Source organism: Oryza sativa, chromosome 3, assembly GCF_034140825.1.
Source record: "Oryza sativa Japonica Group chromosome 3, ASM3414082v1".
NCBI lineage: Eukaryota > Viridiplantae > Streptophyta > Magnoliopsida > Poales > Poaceae > Oryza > Oryza sativa.
The window spans coordinates 34,959,506-34,983,050 of record NC_089037.1 but is presented as its reverse complement, the minus strand read 5'-3'; the positions used below and the strand labels follow the sequence as shown (position 1 = coordinate 34,983,050).

The 23,545-nt window shown below is 43.3% G+C and overlaps 6 protein-coding genes across 7 annotated transcripts; 4 read left to right on the top strand and 2 right to left on the bottom strand.

Annotated features, from left to right (window-relative positions):
- Positions 1 to 404: 404 nt before the first annotated feature.
- LOC4334545 (ADP-ribosylation factor 1-like) lies at positions 405 to 3,338 on the bottom strand. 2 transcript variants are annotated; one of them, NM_001418885.1, is made up of 7 exons: positions 3,139 to 3,338; positions 2,634 to 2,800; positions 1,925 to 1,995; positions 1,614 to 1,733; positions 1,242 to 1,360; positions 970 to 1,051; positions 405 to 842 (listed from the first exon to the last, which is right to left on the bottom strand). In NM_001418885.1, the coding sequence occupies exons 2-7, from the start codon at positions 2,779 to 2,781 to the stop codon at positions 837 to 839; spliced, it is 546 nt and encodes a 181-aa protein (NP_001405814.1). In that variant the 5' UTR covers positions 2,782 to 2,800; positions 3,139 to 3,338; the 3' UTR covers positions 405 to 836. The 2 variants fall into 2 exon arrangements, with proteins under 2 accessions (NP_001405814.1, XP_025880009.1); XM_026024224.2 differs by having other exon boundaries at positions 626 to 842; positions 2,912 to 3,315.
- A 4,540-nt stretch (positions 3,339 to 7,878) lies between these two features.
- LOC4334544 (uncharacterized) lies at positions 7,879 to 9,163 on the top strand. Its single transcript, XM_015776437.3, has 2 exons — positions 7,879 to 8,160; positions 8,929 to 9,163. The coding sequence occupies exons 1-2, from the start codon at positions 7,952 to 7,954 to the stop codon at positions 9,014 to 9,016; spliced, it is 297 nt and encodes a 98-aa protein (XP_015631923.1). The 5' UTR covers positions 7,879 to 7,951; the 3' UTR covers positions 9,017 to 9,163.
- Positions 9,164 to 10,745: 1,582 nt separating this feature from the next.
- Positions 10,746 to 11,428, bottom strand: LOC4334543 (splicing factor 3B subunit 6-like protein). The gene has a single exon (XM_015776436.3). It carries the CDS (start codon positions 11,342 to 11,344, stop codon positions 10,952 to 10,954), a length of 393 nt encoding a protein of 130 aa, XP_015631922.1. The 5' UTR covers positions 11,345 to 11,428; the 3' UTR covers positions 10,746 to 10,951.
- Positions 11,429 to 11,488: 60 nt separating this feature from the next.
- LOC4334542 (peptidyl-prolyl cis-trans isomerase CYP22) lies at positions 11,489 to 14,608 on the top strand. The gene is made up of 7 exons (XM_015776434.3): positions 11,489 to 11,870; positions 11,991 to 12,014; positions 12,431 to 12,518; positions 12,766 to 12,858; positions 13,542 to 13,574; positions 13,774 to 13,830; positions 14,139 to 14,608. The coding sequence occupies exons 1-7, from the start codon at positions 11,662 to 11,664 to the stop codon at positions 14,247 to 14,249; spliced, it is 615 nt and encodes a 204-aa protein (XP_015631920.1). The 5' UTR covers positions 11,489 to 11,661; the 3' UTR covers positions 14,250 to 14,608.
- A 356-nt stretch (positions 14,609 to 14,964) lies between these two features.
- LOC107277774 (protein MIZU-KUSSEI 1) lies at positions 14,965 to 15,915 on the top strand. Its single transcript, XM_066308522.1, has one exon. It carries the CDS (start codon positions 14,965 to 14,967, stop codon positions 15,913 to 15,915), a length of 951 nt encoding a protein of 316 aa, XP_066164619.1.
- A 2,384-nt stretch (positions 15,916 to 18,299) lies between these two features.
- On the top strand, positions 18,300 to 22,008 carry LOC4334541 (uncharacterized). Its single transcript, XM_015772583.3, has 7 exons — positions 18,300 to 18,441; positions 18,922 to 19,536; positions 20,021 to 20,561; positions 20,917 to 21,017; positions 21,092 to 21,172; positions 21,261 to 21,388; positions 21,521 to 22,008. The coding sequence occupies exons 2-7, from the start codon at positions 18,979 to 18,981 to the stop codon at positions 21,681 to 21,683; spliced, it is 1,572 nt and encodes a 523-aa protein (XP_015628069.1). The 5' UTR covers positions 18,300 to 18,441; positions 18,922 to 18,978; the 3' UTR covers positions 21,684 to 22,008.
- The last annotated feature ends 1,537 nt before the right edge of the window (positions 22,009 to 23,545 follow it).

Below are 23,545 nucleotides of genomic sequence, written 5' to 3'. Positions count from 1 at the left end.
AATTTGAACTTGTTTTTGTTAGATTTTGATTCTAGGTATATAGCATCCATACATATAATTAGTTAGGTATGTAATCATGGATTGTGAAATAAAGTTAAATTTGAGTTGTTTTGTTGATAGGTATAGGTATGAATCGAATTCTTATAACTAGGTATATACTCACAATTTGAAAATTTTGAAAAATTTGAGTGATTTTGTGCATTTGAAACCATGGTGCCCGGGCACCATGGTGCCCCATATGAGTGTCCTATATATATATATATATATATATATATATATATATATATATATATATATATATATATATATATATATATATATATATATATATATATATATATATATATATAAGTTTTATTTATAAATTATTTTTTATTTACAAATATGCCGTTTCACAAAACGATGGTCCGAATTTTTCTCTCCTTTATATAAGCATACAAACAAGTTTTATTGCCTATTATTATCTTTTCCCTTACTTCCCTTACTACGAGAGTAATACCTCGAGACAACCATCTAGCCGTAACGAAGAGTACAGAAACAATTAGCCGTACCGCGTACTTTGCAGTACACATATACATAGTCTGATACGGCAGATGAGAGAGACGGAGGACCACCCAAAGCAGAATAATTCGACGGAACTCAATGTAATAGCTGTTTAATTCAGAAACATGTTAAGGCTCAAAGTACAGTAAACCATTTAACTGTGAAATCATAACCAAAGCTCAATAACTATTGAGCTCCGGAATTACACCTTACATATTGGGATAGCAACCACAGCCCTAAATACCCATCGATCCATCCAAAGCTCCCCTAGCTTATGCAAATCTTGTTAAAATTTAGGCCTGCAAAGAACGTAAAACACACTAGATGAGCGAGCCAACCAAAAAATGGTGTTACTTCCATAAGAATGGGCAGAAGAAATATGATCTTAGGGCAATTTTTCTATTAACAAATCTTAACTCCTCATACCTTGCTGGCAATGTTGCTGGACAGCCAGTCCAGGCCCTCGTACAATCCCTCACCTGTTGTAGCACAAGTGCTCTGGATATACCTGTCAGCCAGATCAGGAAGTTGAGATGAGTACTAGCAAAACCAAGCCAAATATCAGAAATAGACTTCTTGTTAATACAAAGTAAAATATCATGGCTGCATTTCGGTTGGACAGAAACGAGCTAATGAAACTGGCAGCTCTTCTAATAATCTTAATTTACAGAAAAGAACAGTTAATGTTGTGTAAGTACCAGTGTCGCTGGCGAAGGGAGTGCAGTCCAAGCTTATCAGTGATCTCAGCAGCATTCATAGCGTTTGGCAGATCTTGCTTGTTAGCAAAGACAAGCAGCACAGCATCACGTAGCTCATCCTGCAATGAGTATGTAAATTGTAAGAACACAAACAATTTCCATGAGCAAAGAACAATTCCAGACCATAGAGCTTAGTCTTAAGCTAAGAAACAACATAAGAAAAGAAAAAAAATGTTCCTAGCAGTAAAATATATACAAGTTCAAAACAATATGTTGGAAATGTTTCAAGCTGTGATTTCATGATTCATAATGAACTTCAAATTACCCTGTGCTAATTGCTTGATAAGGGGTTGTATTGCAAAAGAATTTTACCTCGTTCAGCATCCTGTGGAGCTCATCCCTGGCTTCGACAACACGGTCCCTATCATTGCTGTCCACAACAAAGATGAGACCCTGGGTGTTCTGGAAATAATGCCTCCACAGAGGCCTGATCTGTTTTCATGAAAGCAAGAGTAAGACACAGTTTAAGAAAAGCATGCAGATTTTCAAGAAATAACAAAGGCAAGCTATACTTTCCAGAAGAAATAATGAAACTATATGCTAAACAATATAAACTTGTCTGTTGAGAAAATCAGCAATATCACATAATGGGCACAGTTTTTAAAGAAATGGCATCATAATACCTTGTCCTGACCCCCCACATCCCAGACGGTGAAGCTGATGTTCTTGTACTCCACGGTTTCAACATTGAATCCTGTGTATGGAGTAAAATCAGTACGGAGAAAAAATTTTTTGGCAAGCATCTGAAGGTTATGTCATTATTGATATCGGCAGAAAAGATATAGGATAGTCATTATTCTTCAGTCTGTTGTCCTTTGTTATAACATATCCGGCTAATGTCAGCTAGCGTGGCTTTGAGCCTTGTCTATCCTAAATGAACAAACGTATAAGTACAGATATGTTATCACAAAGGACAACGGACTGAAGAATAATGACTATCCTAACAGAATGATCATAACTACGGAATGCCAATGATTTCTTGTTGACACCCAAAATTGCCCTATATGGTAAATAAGAAATGCATCCGATACTACCACGCAATGTGATTCAAGTGGGAATTTAACAAGTACTGCCATGACCCATCACAACAAATACTATATCCGAATCCTCTTTACCCAGCATTAATTTGGAACTACATGCATCTAAAGCACCGATATCCAATGAAAGAAAAAACAATTCAACATTGCTATCTACATTCTGCTGGTTATTTTGTGAAGTTTTCATTCAAGCTAGCTACCAATGATATCAGAATGCTAATAATCAGGTTTTCCCTAACCTCATACATAAGATATAAATCAAGACGCGGTGCACATGCAGCAGCATGGTGCTCACCGATGGTGGGGATGGTGGTGACGATCTCGCCGAGCTTGAGCTTGTAGAGGATTGTGGTCTTTCCGGCCGCGTCAAGACCCACCATCAGGATCCGCATCTCCTTCTTGGCGAAGAGCCGGCTGAACAGCTTGGTGAACGTGAGCCCCATCTCTTCTCCCGCCTCGCCTCTGCAAACAACAAGCAAACGCGACGTCAGCCTCCTCCCGTTCACGCAGCTTAGATCCACCCGCCTGGCACCAGATCCACCTCCCAATCGAAAATCCATGTAACCCTACGACCTCAACGCGCGCGATCTGCAAAGCCGAGCACGAGATCCGCGGCCGGATCTACGACGCCACCGGCGCAGGAATGGACAACGCAACCCACAGAGATCTCCCGCTCGGCGAAATGCCCCCCCTCACCGGAATCGAGCTCGCCTAGATCTCACCTCGGGTAAAGAGAAGGACAAAACAACTTCGGATCCCAGGAGGGTGAAAGGAAGGGGAGGGGAGGGGGATCCGGTCACCTGATCGGAGGGCACGAATCGCGGGGGGCGAGCTCGCCGGCGCCGGCGCCGGAGACGGAGGAGACGGGTGGAGGGGGGAAGCGATGGGTTGGGGAGGAGGAGGGATTGTGGCGGTGGTGCGAGCTTTTATTTATGCGAGGGAAGGGAAACGAGGGAGAGCCAACCTTTGTGCGGGTCGCGTCAAATGAACGCGTCTCACCCTACTATTGAGTTTTTTTTTCTTTTTTTGGTCTCTACCAAACTTTCTTTTTCTTTTTGGAATTACATCTTTTTTCCCCATAAATTGCAAGTTTCTTTTCTTGAAATAAAGTGTTTTTTTACGATATGTAAATTCGAGCATTATTTTTTTTGAAAAAAAAACACCACTATTGTATGTTCATTGTCACTCACTCACTGGTCCTAGTAAGGAGAAAAAATGTTTTGGAAATTTTATGCAATGAAATTGTTTGGACTTTGCTGATCAAGTGTGCACGTAGAATTCACGTCACTTAAATAAAATTAGCTTGAGCTATTTATGTCTGCTGACTGAATGGAATCGAGAAAAAAAAAGACATTGTGTGGGAAACCAAAACTTGTTAATTAGAAAATCAGCTATAGACTAAACCGAAGGAATTTAGGGTAACAACACGTTAAAACTGGAGATCAACTTGTGATATGGTTCATTCGATAAGATCGACCCTACGGATCATATCAAACCATGTATTTTTCTTTGGGGGAATCTAGTAAAGAACCTAACTGTTGTTCTTTAATTTTAAAAATATTAGAATCGATGTATTGGTGAGAATAGGTGTAGGAGTAAAGATTTTGTGTTGTACAATGTATTTCCAACCACTTCACACGATTCATTGGAAGGATTTGGATTTGCGAACAGAACACTTATACAAATCACCCCATCATATTGTTACATCCAATGTCGATTTCGACTACTAAATTCTAGTTGAAGCATCACAAAATATTGAAATATGATTCCATTATATAAAAATGATTCAACTCAAAACCCAATTTCATCATAAGTATTTCATGCCATCTTGTGCTCACAAAAAAAAAAGGCATCCTAGTCTGAACATATATTGTGTGCCATTTGGCTTCACTCACCTCAAATACTTTATGGAACAGAGGACTAATATAGAAGAGAGAGGGGCACATCTTTAATTTGAAGCATCTGCCATACTATACATTACCTAAAAACAGAAGAGAAAAAATGTGGAAGATAGTAAAGATCATTAGCCGCAAAGGTCCAAGCAAATGCCACACAAATGAACCAATCACAGTATTTAATGTTTTCCTGTTATATATATAGTGTTGGAGACGTATCCCAAAACACTAATCATAAGTAATAACAGAGTTGTAGAGTTGTAATTACAATACAACTTTTTTAACTGTATCCCAAAAAGCCCAAAAAAAAAAGGTAGGCGTCAGAGAAACGGTGAATCATTGCAATGGCAGCCATCAACCCTGTCGCCGGCGAGGTCGCCGCGGCCACCGCCAAAGCTCCTCCGCCGGCAATGGCCACCGTCCGAGCTCCTCTGCCGGCAAACCACTACTCACCATACCACTCGGCGTCGGCGGCGGGCTCCTACGCTGCAAACACGCAATCGACGTCGTCGCCGGTAAGTCCGGCCTCGCCGGCGATGATCTCCTCCTCCTCCTCGTCCTTGCCGCCGCAGCAGCAGCGTACATGGCAACCGCAACCAACCACCTTCTCCCAAGCCAATCCAGGGCACGCCTACCAACAAGATCATCTTCCCGCCGTCGCCGGCCGCCGCTTCTTCCCGCCGCCGGCCATGCAAATGCAGTACTACCACCAGCAGCCGGACGGCGTGGCCATGGTAGGAAGCGGCCATCCCATGGCGGCTCCCGTACACTCGTCGCCGCTCGCCACCACCTCTGGCAGCAACCATGCCGTTGTTCCAGACGCGCCGCCGCAAGAACCTGCCAAGCGCCGACGCCGCAACACCGCCGCCGCCGCCACCGCTCGCCGGGGCCGCGGCCGACCCCGCGGCGCCACCGCATCCAGCGCGCATTCGGCGCCGCCGCCGCCGCAGCAGCAGCAGCAGCCAACTACATCCGCTCCCGCCATTACAGCCCAGCGCAACGACGACGTCAACCAAGAAGATGACAACCAGAGCAGCAAGAACAGCGCGGAGGAAGCGGTGGTGGTCGACGGTGGTGAGCCACCTGCAGCTACATCCGCTCTCGCCATTGTTCCCCGACACGGCGATGTCGGCGATGCGGATCGGCCGGTGTCCCCGTACTCCGATATCCCCGGAGTGCGGTTCACGCCGACCGACCAAGAACTCATCATCCACTTCCTCAAACCAAAATACAACCTCCGCGACGCCATGCCGACCAACATCATCGTCATCAAGCAATTGGACGTCTGCAAGTTGAACCTAGACGAACTCCATGGTCAGATGGATCGATCGATCCTATGATCACTCCATCGTAATGTTCTTGATGACGAACACGATTATAACTTCTTAGTTCTTGTTTTCTTTTCAGGAGATCTTGGCCTCGGGAAGAGCTTGGACGGGGCGTGGTACGTGTTCTCGCCGAGGAGCCGGTACAAGGAGCGCGGCGTCCGGCCGGCGAGGGGGATCAAGACGACGGCGGTGGGGTACTGGAAGTCTAACAGCGCGGAGGCCGACGTCGTCGACGACGACGGCGAGGTGATCGGCAGGGTGAACAGCCTCACGCTCGCGCTCGGCCATCAGCCGAGAGGGAAGGCGACGCACTGGAGGATGAAGGAGTATCGCATCCCGCAGTTTCAGATTCCACTTGGCCAAGAAGATTCAAACCGCCTGGTAAATTGGTGCACTTCCTTTAATTTATACTCCCTCCGCCCAAAAAAAAGATAAATCCTGGGTTTCTGTGTCCAACATTTGACCGTCCGTCTTATATGAAATTTTTTTATAATTAGTATTTTCATTGTTGTTAGATGATAAAACATGATTAATATTTTATGCGTGACTTGTCTTTTTAATTCTTTTCATAATTTTTTAAATAAGATGGACGGTCAAACGTTGGACACGGAAACCAGGGTTTGTCTTTTTTTTTGGGGACGGAGGAAGTATGTCCAATTCAAATTCAATGCACTAGCAGTTGTAAGCTTTAACATGATACTCACTTCACCCTAAAATATAGAAATCTATAACTGCTTGGAACACATACTTAACACTGTAAATCGATCTGAACAAGTTGATAATGTCTTTCTATATTTTAGGACGAGGTAGTAGCATTTTGAAACATGCATAAAATGGATATTAACATCATATGATGTGACGATTGTTGGACCACATATCAATCCCATCTCGGTCGATATTATTGTAGTGTAGGTGTCAAAGTCGCTTAAAAATGCTATTGTATTTATGTTTCTTTTACTTGTTATTTCAGACAGTGATATAGTCTCCAGTATATATATCTCATAATTACTTTTTGTAATTATATATTTAGAAAACTCATAAAAATATAACCGTGTGGAAGCAATTTACCTGACAAATCTACTAATAATACCATTTTCATGTATTAAATCCCATTCCTTCTTAACGTATTATTGGTTATAACTTTTAGGTTTGATTGGACAGGTTTATAATGTCAGCCTTCTAAGAATGAAAGTAGTAAAACTAAAACTGAATTCTCGTGGAGGAACATACAAGAGAACTGCATATAGGTTTTTTTTTCATGCAAATTCATATCAAAGGCTATATGAGAATTTGAGTTTGTTTAAAACGGGGCTAACATAGCATGCAAGCATCATCAGATTACCTCATCTTGCATTGTCTTGCAGCTTGTTTCCAGTGTGATAAGTTGATCTTGTTACATCTCTACATGCTCATCTTGTCAGCTTACACCCATGCTCTCTCAAGACATTGTTCTTTTTTACTTTCTGCAGCTGGATGAATGGGTGCTCTGTAAATTGTACCATAGCTTTGCATACAAACAGAAGGGTAAATGCAAGGTTCATGAAGAGGGCAGCAAATCAGATAGAGGTGTACAAGACCTAAGTATAGATGATGACCGCAAAACATGTGACATTGAAGCCAACAAACCAAATGGAGTGTAGATAACTGCAATGTCAATATATGTGATATCGAGGATAGCAAACCGGATGGAGGTTTACAAGATCAAAGTGCAGATGACTACAATGCACATATATGTAATATTGAGGCTAGCAAACCAGATGGAGCTCTACAAGACCTGAGTGTAGATGACTACGGTATATGTGATATTGATTTTGCTCCTAAATATGCAGATCCTTCGTCAGAAGAAATGCATGAGCGTAACATTGGTGAAATTTAGTTAGAGGTATCATCAGGGATGACATGCATACAATGTTTCACAATGTAGTACAATCTGAATTACATTGACATGTCAATTTACTACATTTCTCTCTTCTTTCTCTTTGATCCTTTGGGACAAATGTCGATTTGGTTGTGGACATGTCAATGCCGATCAAAAATAGAATCAAACTAGCGCTTTTGTTTGATTTGGTTATTGGCGAATGGCGATGTTGAACTATGTTCGTCGAGTTGGTAATCTAAAAATGAAACTTCAGCAAAAAATTGTTTCTTTTAAGGCTAAATTCCTATCAAATTCAAGTTTAACACATTACTGCGCCATTGACTGGGCCACTAATGGGCTTGGAGATCCCGTATATGGGCCCCATCTTCTCCACTGCCAGCCCATTAACGCGCCGGAAACCAAACCCTAGGCAGGGAGGCCGAGTAGATCGCTCGCTTCGTGGCTCGAATCGAATCGGTGACGGCGAGAGGAGGGAGGAGGAGGAGGCGACGGGAGGAGGAAGAAGAAGAAGATGAAGGTTCGCGCGTCGGTGAAGCGGCTGTGCGCGTACTGCAAGGTGGTGAAGCGCAGGGGCATCGTGTTCATCCAGTGCAAGGCCAACGCCAAGCACAAGCAGCGCCAGGGCTTCTCCACGCTCGCCGAGGCCGCCGCCGCCTGCCACCCCCCACCTCCGCCGCTGCTCACCAACACATCCCCGGCTGTCGCCGCCGCCGTTGCGGAGTAAGGAGACCCCCCCCCCTCCCCTCCCTCCTGATTTCGTCTTATTTTCATATCCTTTATTTACTGCTGTGAAGTGGAGTAGTAAGCTATTGCATCTGTGCCGAGTGAATTAGGTTGGAAAATAGTGGTAAATAGAATTTTTCTTATACAAGTGTAATCTTCTATTCTACTTAATTTTAATTATTAGTGCGTAATGCTTATGCTTGAAATCGATGAAACTAACATTGGGACCTTTTAATTCAATGACCTGCCTGTTATCTGAATCCTGCGGCTCACTGTCTTGTATGCCTAATTGCCCTCCAATAAAGCCATTTTGTTTTGTTTTGCGCTATAGGATAACCGGCTATTAGTCTGTATTAACAAGTTAAGTACTAGGCAGTAAAGTGCAATTGACCGATAGTTGAACTTTGATGACCTTTCATCCATTAAAATGATTAATGTGTTCACTCATTGTAGTCCCTCTGATTACAATATGGGAAGTCATATTGTTTTATGGTTCATTTAAGTCCTGAATTTCCTGTATTAGGTCGTGGTGCCCTTCAGCTTTCCAAGGCCTTTGGTTTTTGTCACCTGTTGCCGAAATAAGTTTTCTGATGTTATTTCTTACAGATTTCAATTGCACCTGTTGTGCCGTTGAATAGATGACAAGTCTCTTTTACACTTTGCATGACATTACTGTAAATTTGACTCGCCTATAGATTGTGCTGTATGGTATATTTATCTGCAAATTTTAGACTGCCAATTTTACTCTGTAACTTTGTTTTGTAGGGCCTCGAAGGTTGCTAAGCAAGAGCCGTCTATGAAGTTTAATTGGCCTCTGGGTTTAGCTGCTCTGCTCAAGAACAGCGATAAATAATGTATCTGCTATTTCTGCATGAATCCTAGCTTCTTGATATTTTGGTACTATGTGTAAGATTTTAGTTAAAGAACCAACAAAGTTTGTGTATCTGCAGTCATCAGCTGAACTGATCTTGTGATGGAATAACACATACCTACACTTTTACTCTGTTGTCTCAAAAAAAATGTTTGCTTTGTTCTGTTTTTATGTTTCTGATTCAAAGAGACCTGAGATGAGGTTATGATATTTATCTTGCTAAATGGTTTCATCCTGTTTTCTCAGTGGCTGGAGCTGAAATGCCCCGATGTATATGTATGACATCTTAGTGTGCCTCTTGTATATAGCTGTTGTACATGCTGACAGATTCTATCAGTTGGATTTGTTAGATGCGGTCAATCACGCGTGTTTGTCAACTGACTGGTGGCCAACTAATTTACGGCCATGGGCGACCATTCTCTTGCTTCAATGTCCTGGCGCTCGTTCTGATGGCCCTAGAACTCAACGGAGTCAAATTACAACTAGTGACTGCGATTCTTCGACAGTCTTTGGCAAGTTCAGGCTTCGTCACCATGTCGAGCACCGCATGATGAAGCCCAAAACTCGCCGAATACTGTGTCGAAGAATCACCATCACTAGCAGTAGTTCGAGTTCGCGAGGTTAGGGTCACAGGAATGTGAGCCCAGATATGGACCATATGCTTGGAGGAAGCATGAGTCAACCTGGCGATCAGTGAGCTAACAAACATGCTAAGCTAACCTGAAGAACTATAATGTGCCTTGCTATACTATATGATGTGTTTGCTAGAGCCATCTTGTTACATAAGTTTTGCTGTCCTAGTAAAAACTGAAAAGGACACAGTCAAAGCATAGCCTACTTTAACAACATTTATGACACTTTTTAGGAAGTTGGTAGCAACAAAATATCTGCTCAAGAAAATTGGCAATCACATATATTTTTGTGAACCAAATTCCAGTTTAGTTAAATTTACCAAAACAGATGATATATATAACACACAAACTTAGCTAAGTTAAGCTCACATTAGAACATAAAATCCAAAGAAGTTCATGATTCATGAATTGAAGGTCATTCATCGATTCTTTGAAATCACATTCGACAAGAGAAAATTAATGATGCATGAATTAAACATGGTAGTTTCAATCTCCAAGAGAGAAACACACCATCCCCACAAACATGACAAGCGCAAGAAAATGTCACAGGAAAATTATCCAGTAATAGAACATTCGTTGCAATAAGATAAAATTGAAGATTGCCATGTCTTGTTGAGATGAAACCAAAATCACATCCATTCGTTGGCATCACAAATAGCATTGAAAACCAGACAATCAAGCAGCAAAATTGAGAGTAATATCAGGGGAAAGAAAGAAACTTATCTTGCTAAGGTTCACGACAACAATTACTATCTAGCGTCGATCCTTTGTATGAAGGGAGTAGCTGTCGACAATCAAATCAATACATGTGCACAGATCAAATGAACAGTGAATGCATGATCCAGATCAACTACTGAATAGAATGCAAAGCACATCATTCTGAATAGGCTTGCCATAATCTTGATTGTCACGTCGGAGATTCCAAGTACCAATAATGAAAATGCTTTCATATTTTGACTACATCCATCCATAGATTATAAGCTCACCAATAAGTAACACATATTAGAGGTGCAAAGCCACAACTTAATTCTGAGCACATAATTGCATATCAACTCAAGGGGCCTAAAAACACAGGACAATTCAACTAGATGCTACCAATCAGATCTCCCAGTCAAAGTACACATTGCATATTGTTCTTTCAGTCAAAGTACATACCGCTGTGTGATTTTCATTGATAGGAAACTATTGCACAGACAACACACGAGCACAAACTGCAAGATTGAATAAGCAATTCCCGATTCTTAAATACATGTACTAGCTGAAGAACTGATTTCTGATGAGAATCCTACGCGTCGGGGGCGGATGAAGGCGTCTTGGAGCCGAGGCCATACTTCTCCTGCAGCCTGGTGATCTCCTCCTCCTTCTTCTTGACGTCCGACTTCTTGGACATCTTGGCCGGCTGGTAGTAGAGCACGATGAGGTAGCGGTTGGCGACGTTGAAGCCGGAGAGGTGGTCGACGGCGTTCTTGGCGTCGTAGATGTCCTCGTAGACGACGAAGGCCGTGCCCCTGGTGTCCTTGGCGTTCCCCAGCCGGATCTGCCGGATCGCGCCGTACTTGCCGAAGATGTCGTACATCTCCTCGCTCGAGATGTTGAACGGCAGGTTCCGCACGTACAGCACCCTGTTCACCTCCGGCGGCAGCCTCGCGTTGCTCTTCCTCAAGCTCACCGCCGCCATCGCCGCCCTCCTCTCCGCTAGGGTTTCTGTCTCTCGCGGCTTTCGATTTGGGGATTTTTTTTTTCTTTCTCCTCGCCGCGTCTCTCTCTCTCTCTCTCTCTCTCTCCTTTGCCTTATTGGAGGTTGCCGACTTAGGCAACCGACATGTGGGCCCCACATGTCAGTGCTGAATCCGAGTCATCTTGTCTCGAAGCTTCGTGGCACGAATCTTGGCGCACAGGCCACAGGCATCTTCTTCCTCCCGCCTCTCGACCGCGCGCCGCCGCCGTCGCCGCCGCCTCCGCCGCGTGCGAAGCTTGGAGAGTTCGAGCACGGGCATGGCGTCCTCGGGGGGAGCGGCGATCTCGGCGGGGCCCACGCCGCCGTCGGCGGCGGCGGCGTCGTCGTCGGTGGACTGGCACCTGCGGCCGCCGAACCCGAAGAACCCGGTGGTGTTCTTCGACGTGACCATCGGGTCCATCCCCGCCGGCCGCATCAAGATGGAGCTCTTCGCCGACATCGTCCCCAAGACGGCGGAGAACTTCCGGTACTGACCCAGAGCCCTCGCTCGCCTTAAACCCTAGGTTCCATCTGTTTAATCCTGCTTCTGATGTGTTTGCTTTTGATGGATCTCACTGATTTGTTTCATCTGTTTGTTTGGTTTCAGGCAGTTCTGCACTGGAGAGCACAGGTAGGGAGGCCCGGCGATTGGTTGATGGCTATGGCCAAGCATTTGTTGTTTATTCTTCAGCATTGACTGTCTTGACAGCTTTAAATGTTTAGCTTTGTTTGACTATGATATTGCCATAGAATTGCTTTATACTGTAGTAGTGGATCTTCGATGAAGATGGTGGGTAGCTAGGTTAGTATTGCTGATACTGGTCGAGTAGCTTTTGGGCACAACTAAATTCCATTCTAATTTGACATCTATTATACCTCCATTGTCTGCGATTGTTGTAATTGGCAGGAAACTGAGCTTGCATTTTTTTTCAGAACATTGATTACTTGATTATGTGATTTAGGCAAAAGTGCGCAAGCTTTCACCCACATATTGAATTACTATCACATCCATTGTTCAATCATAGAAGCTTCATCACTGGATTGCAGGAAATCAGGTTTACCACAGGGATATAAGGGTTGTCAGTTCCATCGAGTGATCAAAGATTTCATGATTCAGGGAGGTGACTATATGAAGGTTCGTGTGCTAAATTTGCTTCAAGTGTCAATCATGTCACCTAGCATAATAGCTTTAATCTGGTGTTTTCATAGGACTAACTAACTAATCCTGTGGATTTATAACAAAAGGCATCTACTATTGCACACTTTGATGTTATCTTTTATCAAGCATTGGGCAATGAACTGTTATTCAGCTATCTCCATACTTGGATTTGATTCATGTGATATTAAAAATAAATTAAAGCACTCTGTTTTGATGTCCTAAGGGGGATGGTACTGGATGCACGTCAATCTATGGTACCAAATTTGATGATGAAAACTTCATTGCAAAGCATACTGGTCCTGGCCTACTTTCTATGGTATTATTCCTCTCCACCTGATTTTCAATTGAAATACTGTTAGAAAATATTACCTCTCTAATGTAATCTTGTGCAGGACAACTATTTCTAGTGTTTGGTGGTTTAGCTATGTTTGCAGATAATTTCCTTGGACTCCTTGCTCTCTCTCTCTCTCTGTTACAAATTCTTAGTTTTCATCTGTTAATGCCTTCGGTGTGTGGCTTCTGGTCATTGGGTAAGCAGAGCCTCTTGTGCTCTGGAAACCTGCAGATAGTTGATACACAATTGTGCGTAAAATGAGGTATCTGAAGTTAACTATCTAAATGTGGCAAATTGTTTTTACACACAGTATTTCCAATCTACTCTTCCCAACGTTGAAATTTGCATAGGTTAGGTCATATTACATTTACATCAAATTAGAACAAGACATTGAAGCATCATCAAAGGTCATTGTGATTGGTGACTGACCCAATTGTATTGTTTACTTTTAGAACATTTGCCTGACCAAGTGACCAACCGCCTTATGCTGTTATTAATCTATATTTTTATCTGTTTCGGTGTAACTAGCTACTTCTACATCCATTTTGTTTTTTAGAACTTTTATGTGCATGTTTCCTGCACTGCAAGACAGTAATTTGATTTATTTTAGATGATATATTTGGTTTTATTTTCTAGATGTAAAAAACTGTCCTATCTTTTTTCAGGCAAATAGTGGGGTGAACTCTAATGGATCTCAGGTACTTCTTTTGATAACTGCTCTATTTTTTTTCTGTGTGGCTGTAGATTTTTTATCCAGCTGGTTTTGCAATCTTCGGGCTGGGGTACTGTTTTGGGATTGTATTTTGTTCTCTATACAAAATTAGCAATATCCAGTTCCAGGTTTCTTTTCAGTTACAGTATTCCTGAAAATATTATCTTCTATTCTTATGCTTGCAGTTCTTTATAACTTGTGCAAAATGTGAATGGCTGGACAACAAGCATGTGGTTTTTGGGGTAAGTTCCCTCATTTTGAATGCTTTGTGCTCTCGGAGCAACATTCCAACAGCATGTACTTGTCTACAGTATGTTTTTTTACTTACAGAGTAAATATATGCCTGGTAACATGAAAAAAGTTTAGTCGCTTTACTTTTGAGATTATGGAAAAACGGCTTGCCCCAGTAGAAAAAATGTGTTTGAATGGTTCTTAGCAGTCATGTGCTAGTCTCAGGCTAGGTGGTGTTTTTACCTATTACTACGTACCATGTTAACCTACCACCATTCTAATTGAAATAACTCTCTATTGTCATGTTAAATCATTTCAGAGGGTGCTAGGGGATGGTATGCTTGCTGTGCGGAAGATCGAGAATGTTGCAACTGGACCAAACAACCGACCGAAGCTCGCATGTGTCATAAGCGAGTGTGGTGAGATGTAGTTTGTACCTTGAGGGTGACTATTCTTGGTGCTGCTGATGTAGAAATAGACTTTGCATGGATGAAACTACTCCAGCATTGGAAGCACCATAAGACATAGCTGTACCAAAGTATCAATTCACCTTGAATGAGTGTCTGTCTATACACTGATGAAAGTTCATCCTCACTTCGTCAGTGACATCAGTTGTCACTTAAACTGTTGATTAATATTCTAAACAGGGAATATGTGTGTCTGTTCGACTTGAACCTTCGTCATGTCAAGTGGAGCTGGCATTATATTCAGCTGAACATGCTTGATGAAATGATGAGTCGATCTGTGGTTGCACCCATTTTATAAAGTATACTAAACTATAAGCTGCCATTCATGCGTGTACCATGATTCAGGAAATAACAAAGAGAAATGAGACATGTTCTGATTTTGTCTATGATACTGGGAAATCATTGAGAAGATTGCCCAATATTTAGAAATGTTACGCTTTGATTTCGTTATACTTCCTGTCGGCGTAATGCAAGTGCGCTGCACGAACAACAATCCATAGCAGATGTCAAGTTCTCCAGGTATCTATCTAACAAATTCTACATGGCAAATCGCGAAGTATCTTGGCTACAATATTACCAACGTGCATGCCATCATGTCGCGTTCCCGGTATATAAGAATCCGTGGCCACTTTTGTCGCACGTCTATTTTCCCGCTCTCCTGACCACAGGTTGCGCGCCATGTCGCGCACGACGCCGTCGAGCCCTCTGTCGCGCGCGACGCCGCCGCGCTCCCCAACGGCCGGCGGGACGCCGAGCCGACTCGCCGTCGCGCCGCCGTCGCCGACCACCCCGCAGTGCGCGATCCCGGCCTCGCCGCACACGCCGGGGAGGGGGAGGGCGCCGCCGCCGGCCACGCCGCGCGCGCCGCGCCCCGAGATCACGCTCCGGCAGCCGTCGTCCCAGGCGCAGCAGAAGCAGAAGCGCGCGCCGTCCGCCGCGGCGCGGAGGCCGTCGCGGGCGCTCCGCGCCATCCGCGCGCTGCTCCGGTCGCTCCCGTTCGTGGCGCCCGCCGCGTGCCGCCCGTCGTCCGCGCTCCCGCGGCGGCACAACAGGCCGCACGACGGGCACGCCGGCGGCGGGGCGCGCGTGACGGGGACGTTCTACGGCCACCGGCGCGCGCGCATCACCCTCGCCGTCCAGGAGCGGCCCGGCAGCCTCCCGTCCCTCGTGCTCGAGCTCGGCGTGCCGACGGCGAAGCTGATGCAGGAGATCTCCACCGGCGGCGGGCACGTCCGCGTCGCGCTGGAGTGCGAGAAGAGGCCCAAGAAGTTGCCGTCGGCGCCGCCGGAGCAGGCGAGCGTGAGCCTCCTGGAGGAGGCCATGTGGACGGCGTACGTGAACGGGCGGCGCGTCGGGTACGCGGTGAGGCGGGAGGCGTCGGAGGGCGACCTCGCCGTGATGCAGCTGCTGAGCACGGTGTCGGTCGGCGCCGGCGTGCTGCCCGGGGACGTGCTGGCCGAGCCGGCCGGGGCGGAGGGAGACGGCGAGGTGACGTACATGCGCGCCGGGTTCGACAGGGTCGCCGGGAGCAAGGACTCGGAGTCGTTCTACATGGTCAACCCCGACGGCGACGCCGGCGCCGGCGCCGGCGGCGGGACGGAGCTGAGCATATTCTTTGTCAGGGTGTAGCACAGCGTGGCATGGACTGATTGATTCTGCAGTGATCAGCTGTTTGCATTCAGAGTAGCCGTGTTACTGTTTATCCACTGTAATAGAAGTATATTAGGGTTGTGTTTAGTTAATGCTAAAATTGAAAGTTTGGTTGAAATTGAAACGATGTGGGACATGACCACACAGCTAGTGGTAGCTGGTTGTCTAAATCAGCTACCACTCTATTTATGAGAGACCATATTCACCTATACTTCAAATAAAATTTTCTCTTAAACTGCTCATCCAATCTACGATCCGATTACACCATTATGTTCGTAACAATTAAATCTTTATAACAAGATCTCACATGATTATATTTTGATGAAAAATTATAAATTACTTTTATAATATATCTAAATTACTTTTAGATTTCACTAAATTACTTCTTCGACATATAAAAGTAAATTCAATAAAGCTTAAAATTAATTTACATATATTATAGAAGTAACTTATAACAAAAAGAAAGTAACTTTAACGCATGTCTTTTTTTCATTGGACGTGACTATATAACTAATGGTAGCTGGTTTGTACTACATCTAGTGTTTCCTTTCAACTTGAAAAATGCAATAGTATGTTTCCGTTTTGTTTTAAGATACATTTATAATATATGTAAATTACTTTTAGACTTTATTGAATTTACTTTTATATGTCTAAGAAGTAACTTAGTCAAATCTAAAAGCAACTTATATATATGATAAAAGTAACTTATGTATATAATAAAATTAATTTATAAATATAAATATTTTTTCATCGTAATATAATCATGTAAGATCTTGTTGTGAAGATTTAATTGTAACGACAATGGTGTAATCGGATTGTAGATCGGATAAGTAATTTGAGAGAAAACTTTATAAGAACGAAGAAAAAAACATGCATGTCTAAGAGGAAAAACAAGCATGCACGTCAGCACATGTAGCAATCCTTCTCATAAATTGGTTCGTCGCTGGTTAACGCTAAATCGAGAGGCTTCTCGGTTTAGATTTTACCAAACGATGTGACGGAAAAGTTGAAAGTTTGTATGTATAGAAAAGTTTTGATGTGATGGAAAAGTTGAAAGTTTGAAGAAATAGTTTGGAAGTAAACTCGGCCTAGAACGTTGCTACTGTTTTAAGTGTGAATGGATTAATTAGAATTGGCTCTAGCATGGTGCGTTTTGCAACTATTAATGTATCTCCTTGTGAAATATGGCCGTCTTCCTAATGTAATTGGATCCTAGGCAATTGCATTAGGCTCTTGTTTTTCTTCCGAAATGGAAATGTATGAACGAGATCAAAGTGCTAAAGTGAAAATGCTGCTCCCATGACGTTAATTTACCGTTCTCCTCTCAATTATAGTAATTATCTGCGATACAGCGAAACGATCCGGACACAATCATACTAATCATAGGCGTAATAGGTAATTTGAGGAATGTTTGCTATACCAAAAATAGACCCAGGCCAAATGTAAACCTACATACTGAGATCGTTTGGCCTGGGTAATCCAATGTATGCGTAATTTTGACAAATTGCCATGCGTCAAGACAATAAGTGGCAGAGCCAGAAATTGCTACTCCCTCCATCCTAAAATAAACGCAGTCATGAGTTTCCATGTCCAACTTTAATTGTTCGTCTTTTTTTTGAAAAAACTATAAAACATAATATATAAAGTAATATTTATATTTTATAATCTAATAACAATAAAAAAACTAATTATAAAAAAATTCAAATAAGATAGACGGTCAAAATTGGACACGTAAATTCATGGCTGCGCTTATTTTAGAACGGAGGGAGTACAGACTAGCGCTAACCTAGGACTCAAATCTCAATAGGCCAACACACATACAGAGAGAAAAGGAGAAAAAAAGAGAGAAAAGACAATAAGCAACACAAAACAAAAAGAGAGAAAAAAAAACCAGAATTCTAGAAAACTCCCGCAAGTTATTTCTGCCCCTCAAACTTTTATATTTGTGACTATTGGATCGCCTTGAGATTTGTGCATGAAGGAAAAAAAACTGCTAGAAAGAAATTTTCACACATGTCACGTGTAAGATCTTACAATGTAACTTATTATTACAATTTAATTATATTTTAATTATTCTAAAAGCTTTTCATTAAAAAACTTGCTGCAGTTTTTAAAATACTCAAAAAAAAGAGAAACAAACAAACAAAGAAAAAAAAAGGAAAAGGATTCGGGGTAAGCAAAAGCGAGTGGACGGCGCCATCCGGAGAGAGAGGGAGGCGGACGGAGGAGGGAGGCACGCAACGGCGTCGGGGCGCGTGCGCAGCAGCGCGAAGCGGAGCGGGAGAGATGAGAGAAACTACGCGTCCCTTCCACCACGAGACCCCCCCAACCCCCACCCCCCCTCCTCGCTCTCCTTCCCCCCCAAATCCCCCTCACCTCATCGTCGCCACGGGCCCAGCCCAATACCCTACTCCCCCGCCGAACCCTAACCCTAGCTCCCCCTCCTCCTTTCCGCCACTCGCCGCCGCCGCCGCCGCCGGGGCGGGCGGCTCCTGCTGGATTGAGGTGAGTAGCCTGTAATCCTGTTTGCCCTAGGGTTTTGTGGCTAGTCGCTGTGGCGGTGGCTGGGCTGCCTGGGCTGCTCGCTTGCTTGGGGGGTTCCTCTCCGCTGTTCGGTTTGGTTGGTCCTCATCGTTAAGGTTTCGCAGGGTTTTGAATAATCTCCAGGGGTTTATGCCGCGAGGTTTTGATTCATTGCGCTGTTTCGCTCTAGGTTGGTGGTTATGTATGATTATTTCGGGGTTTGGTTAGTTTGGGCGGGTTCTCCGTTGAATTCCGTACGGGGTCTATCCGCTGATGCTATCGCTTTCATGGTCGGCCATGTTTGGGGGGCTGCATCTCGTTGATTAAATATGTAGTACTACGATTTTAGCATAGACTTTTAGTGTTCCGGCAATGAGGATTCTAGTCACCGTATGTATCTGTGTGCTGATTGAGACTTGTTTCCGAATCATGGTTGTAATGGCGTGCTTGATTACCACGCAGGTACCACGGGTAGCTAAGTCGGTAGGCGCCTGATTTGGGAGATCAGGGTGTCCTGTAATGGAGGGGCATGGCAACCCTCCACTGAATGCGGCGGAAGCAGTTTTGAAGAGGCCCAGGAGTGTTGCTTCAAGGAAGCCGAGATCGAAGGAGCAGCTCATTAGTGAGTTCAAGGACCTCTCGTGCACGCCGTCGCGGAGCATCTCCCCGGAAGATGATGCTGGCGTTGAGGGCAGTGGGCATCGGCGCAAGGAGTTGTACCTCAATGGCCCTGAGGCTAGGGGATCCGTACCACACAGGAGTGACGCGTCCAGAAAAATAAAGAGAGATGATAATAGAGCTGCAGGAGACCATGATGAACAAAATAAGAGCAGCAAATCAAAGGATGGCAAGCATACTAGTGAGGGGGTCCTGGCTCTTGCCTGCACAAGAAACTCTGGATCCCCTGATGGCCAGCATTTGCCTCCAAAAGACACTACTAGTATGCCAGGTTTGAGAAAAGTAAAGCTCAAGGTTAGCGGGATTACTCGACCTCTACATACAAAAAACATCCAAGAGGCAAGTGATGGTGGCACGCTCGGCACATCAGATGGCTCTTCTCAGCGGCATAAGCAAAAGGTTTGTTATCTGCATTTAATTGGGGAAGGAAATTGTGTGAAATTGTGGCCTTCTCGTGTATTCAATGCTTTACCTTATTTTGTTGCAATAATCATATCTTCACAATTTCATGTGAACTGATCTTTGATTTATGCATGGGTCTTGTGGAAGATGTGTCCACCCATCGCTTAAATTTCTCATAAATGGTGCATGAGATGCTTTCACTCATCACTTCTTACTGCAATGCTATTTTTGAAAGCTTGAATCACTTAGTCACCGTGCATTTTTTGCCAATATGCAACTAAGATTGATACAATTATAACCTAGATATTGCACTGGGTGTTCATTATTGTCATTTCACTGCACCATGTTAGTGTCTCTTTTTATGGTTGCCCATGACTTTTCAACATCCACAAGTAATTAATGGTATAATATAATTGGCAATTTCACAGCTGAGCTTTTAATTCATTTTGAGTTCTAAGATAGTCCCATCTTTTGTTTTTAGGATTCTGGTGGGCACAAACATCACCAAGATAAGCATGATGTTTCACCATCTTCAGACCTTGTTCGCAAGAGCAAACGGATTCCTAAGAAGCGAACACTTGATGGTGATTCTGGTGATGAAGATGGTGGATCAGGCTATCTTGTAAAATTTAAGATAGCTAAGGTTGTGCCAGAACAATCTATAGCTACTGACCATGCTGGAGAGTATGATGAATCTCTTGAAGATGATATTAAGAAAAAGAGGCTGTCAAAGGTTTCCAAAAACAAGAGCCTTCCATATGAAGTGGACGAAGACTTCACTATGTACCGATCTGGCAGGGATGGTAGGAAGAAGTTGAAACTGGTGGATAGCGATGATTTTATTGAAGAGGAACCTGAGATGGATGAGCCAAAGAAGAGACTAAGTGAAGCTGATTCACATTCAGATGTAAAGAATGAAACTACTGGCCTTATAACCAGGCAGCGTGCTCTTCAAGGCAGAGGTGGCAATGGTGAAACTCTGATTGAATTTCCTGATGGATTACCAACTGCTTCATCGAGAAGTATAATCTCTAGCTTATATATGTACTCCCTCCGGGTTGATAATACTTGTCGTTTTGGACAAGAGCACGGTCTCCAAAAAGTAACTTTGACAACTATTTTCTATTATAATATATATAGAAATATCAACAAATATATAATTTTATTGAAGTACTTTTTAAGGCTAATCTACACATATGATTTTCATATTTTTAAGATAAATATTTTAGAAATTATTTGTAGTCAAAGATTTTAAAGTTTGACTTTACCCTTGTTAAAAACGACTAATATTATCAGTCCGGAGGGAGTAGCTATTTATTGACATTAATGTGTTGCCTTAGATCTGATACTAAATGCCATTGTTAATTACTACTACAGGGCAAAAGGATAAGGCTTCTGAAGTGGAGGCACAAGCCAAAAAGGCAGAAGCGGCTCAGAGGCGTAAATTGCAAGTTGAGAAGGCAGAGAGGGAACAACAGGTTAGCCTAGTCCCTAAGAGTTTCCTAGTTTTTCGCCTTTTGCGTAGCCAAGCTTACTAGCTCCTACTGTACAGGCCGAAGCAGTGAGGAAAATCCTGGGTATTGATATTGAGAAGAAAAAAGAGGAGAGGAAACAGAAAGAGCGGGATGAGAAGGTACTATGCCATAAGTTTTTATTGTTGCTACATTTCTGTTCATGGTACAGTAGACTCATTTTACCCTTCCTCTCACCTTTTTTTCCAGGAAAAGCAAGAAAAAACAGAAGAATATAGAAGGAACTGCATCCAATGTGTCATGGGGCCAGAAGGAACTGTTGTCACATTTCCTGATAAGATGGGCCTCCCTAGCATATTTGACTCCAAGCCTATCAGGTTACATATAGTACCCCATCTGTGCATCTTTTAAGTTTTTCCAAGTTTACGTCAAGCATAGAATCCATGTATTGATCCATTTTGAAGTTATGCATTTACATTCAACTCCATTTGCTTTATCCATCTTCCCAGCTATCCACCTCCAAGGGAGAAATGTGCAGGCCCTTCATGCACAAATCCATACAAGTACCGGGACTCGAAGACGAAGCTTCCGCTCTGCAGCCTGCAGTGCTACAAGGCTGTCCAGGGAAGCTCTGAGGCTGCCCAGGGAAGCTCTGAGACGCTAACATGCTGATCTCAGAAATTAAAGGATGGTGGTGAGGCAATCGTGACTGTTTTGTGGAACTGGAGAATTGTGCTAGTTCCATTTGCCACCTTTGCTGCTTGTTCTTGTGTTGCCAATGTTACCTTTTGCCAGTCCTAACAATCAACCAACCAACAGAGGGGGTGTCGCCTGCTGCTGGCCATCCTTTTGACTCGTTGTGGATGCAGCTGCAGTGTTCTCGATTAAGGATTAATTTAGGTGGTAGTCAGATGAATGAGAGTGATGTATACATTAGTTGTACAGTGATCATCCTACTCGTCATCGTTGGTCATGAAATCATCTTGAAAATTGTCTCTCTGTTTGCACTTTGCAGCAGTTGGCTATTACAAACCAGTTAACAAGAGTGGCAGCATCAGGAGTTCAGAGGTCACCTGTTCTGCTCTGCTCTTCAGAAGCAAGTTGCCGGCTTGAGACTGGTAACAATTTTGCTGGGCCAAACTGAGAAATAGAAGATGGGCTGGGCCTTGCACATGAACATGCTTGGTTGCTACTAATTTGACCATAGCATTAGGACATACAAGTACATGCTGCTACTATAGCAAAAGAAACAAAAATGCATGGATCAATGAACTGGTAACAGGTCATACCAATCGTACGATAATGCACTAGTTGCAGGCACTCCGCCAAAGCTGCCAATGCAATCGTGTTGACCAGAAAAAGATAAACACGTCCTGTACGTTCGATTCGTTTGGATATGATCGCACTATGCGAACGTGTTGACCTCTCCAATCCATTCCGTTTCACTTCCATCATGTAATCACAAGAGGATAACCAAAAGTGATGGGGGTTTTGTATGCTTGCTTACTACTCCAAGTCAACTAGCTTTTGAGTGGCCCAAAACTCTCAAAACGAATTGACCTCTGCCTTTACTGTTACTGCAACTCACTCTCTCTCATCATCATCGTTTGTTCTACGACGGATAAGCTGTGAAAAAAAATAAACAAATAACTTAAAAATGATTTAAATGTAAAACTTTTATCTTTATGTTTTTAGCTATTTAAAAGCTGATGTTGAAAATAAACTACGATTAGAAAAAACCTCAAAATCAACTTTACAATTATGTTACAAAACTTAAATTTTAGCTATGGTTGAGAAGCCAACATACAATGGAGCTGCTTCTGTAGCCACTAGTCCATGACCAGCTTTCAGTGCGCATAAAACTGTAGCTCGAAAGTATATCAGGAGAGAGAGAGAAGCTACTCGATCTACCTGTCTTGCAAAAGCTGGGGCATATATTTTCAGCTGAAAAGAATGGCATCTTTCTCTTCATTCACTTGAGCCAAGATCATACGTCACACATTGTTGTTACTGTCCATGCATTGCAGGCAGCAGCTCACTTTTACTCCTACAGTTCCAGGAACAAAATTGTTCCCCATCTTTTCCTCCTCTTTAATTATTATTTCTTCCATCTTTTCTTCGTTGGCCTCAAACAAGGAACGGTCACAATCTGACAGTGACACGAAATCCGAGGCATATGTGGATTGGCTTTTATAACTGAATCCCCCACGGGACAAGTGCCCGTTACTGTAGCGCCTGCTTGCCTCTACAGTAGGTTGTCTAGAGAAAAACTGAAACCTGTTTCTGTGTGACATTTCAACCGAAGCATGCAGTAGACTGGTAGCAAGTGCTAGTGGTAGCTGGAGTAATCTCTACGTCTTGATGATGCAGTATGTTGTGAGTAGCTTCGTGATTTTGCCATTTAGTAGGAGTAATTAATTGCTGCTGATTGACTCTTAATTATCGTCTTCTTTGTTAACTTATCAACCATAGCTAGTACTAAAAATTTAAACTTAGAAAGAAGTTTGTTTTTGATTTTTTTTATCATAACTTAC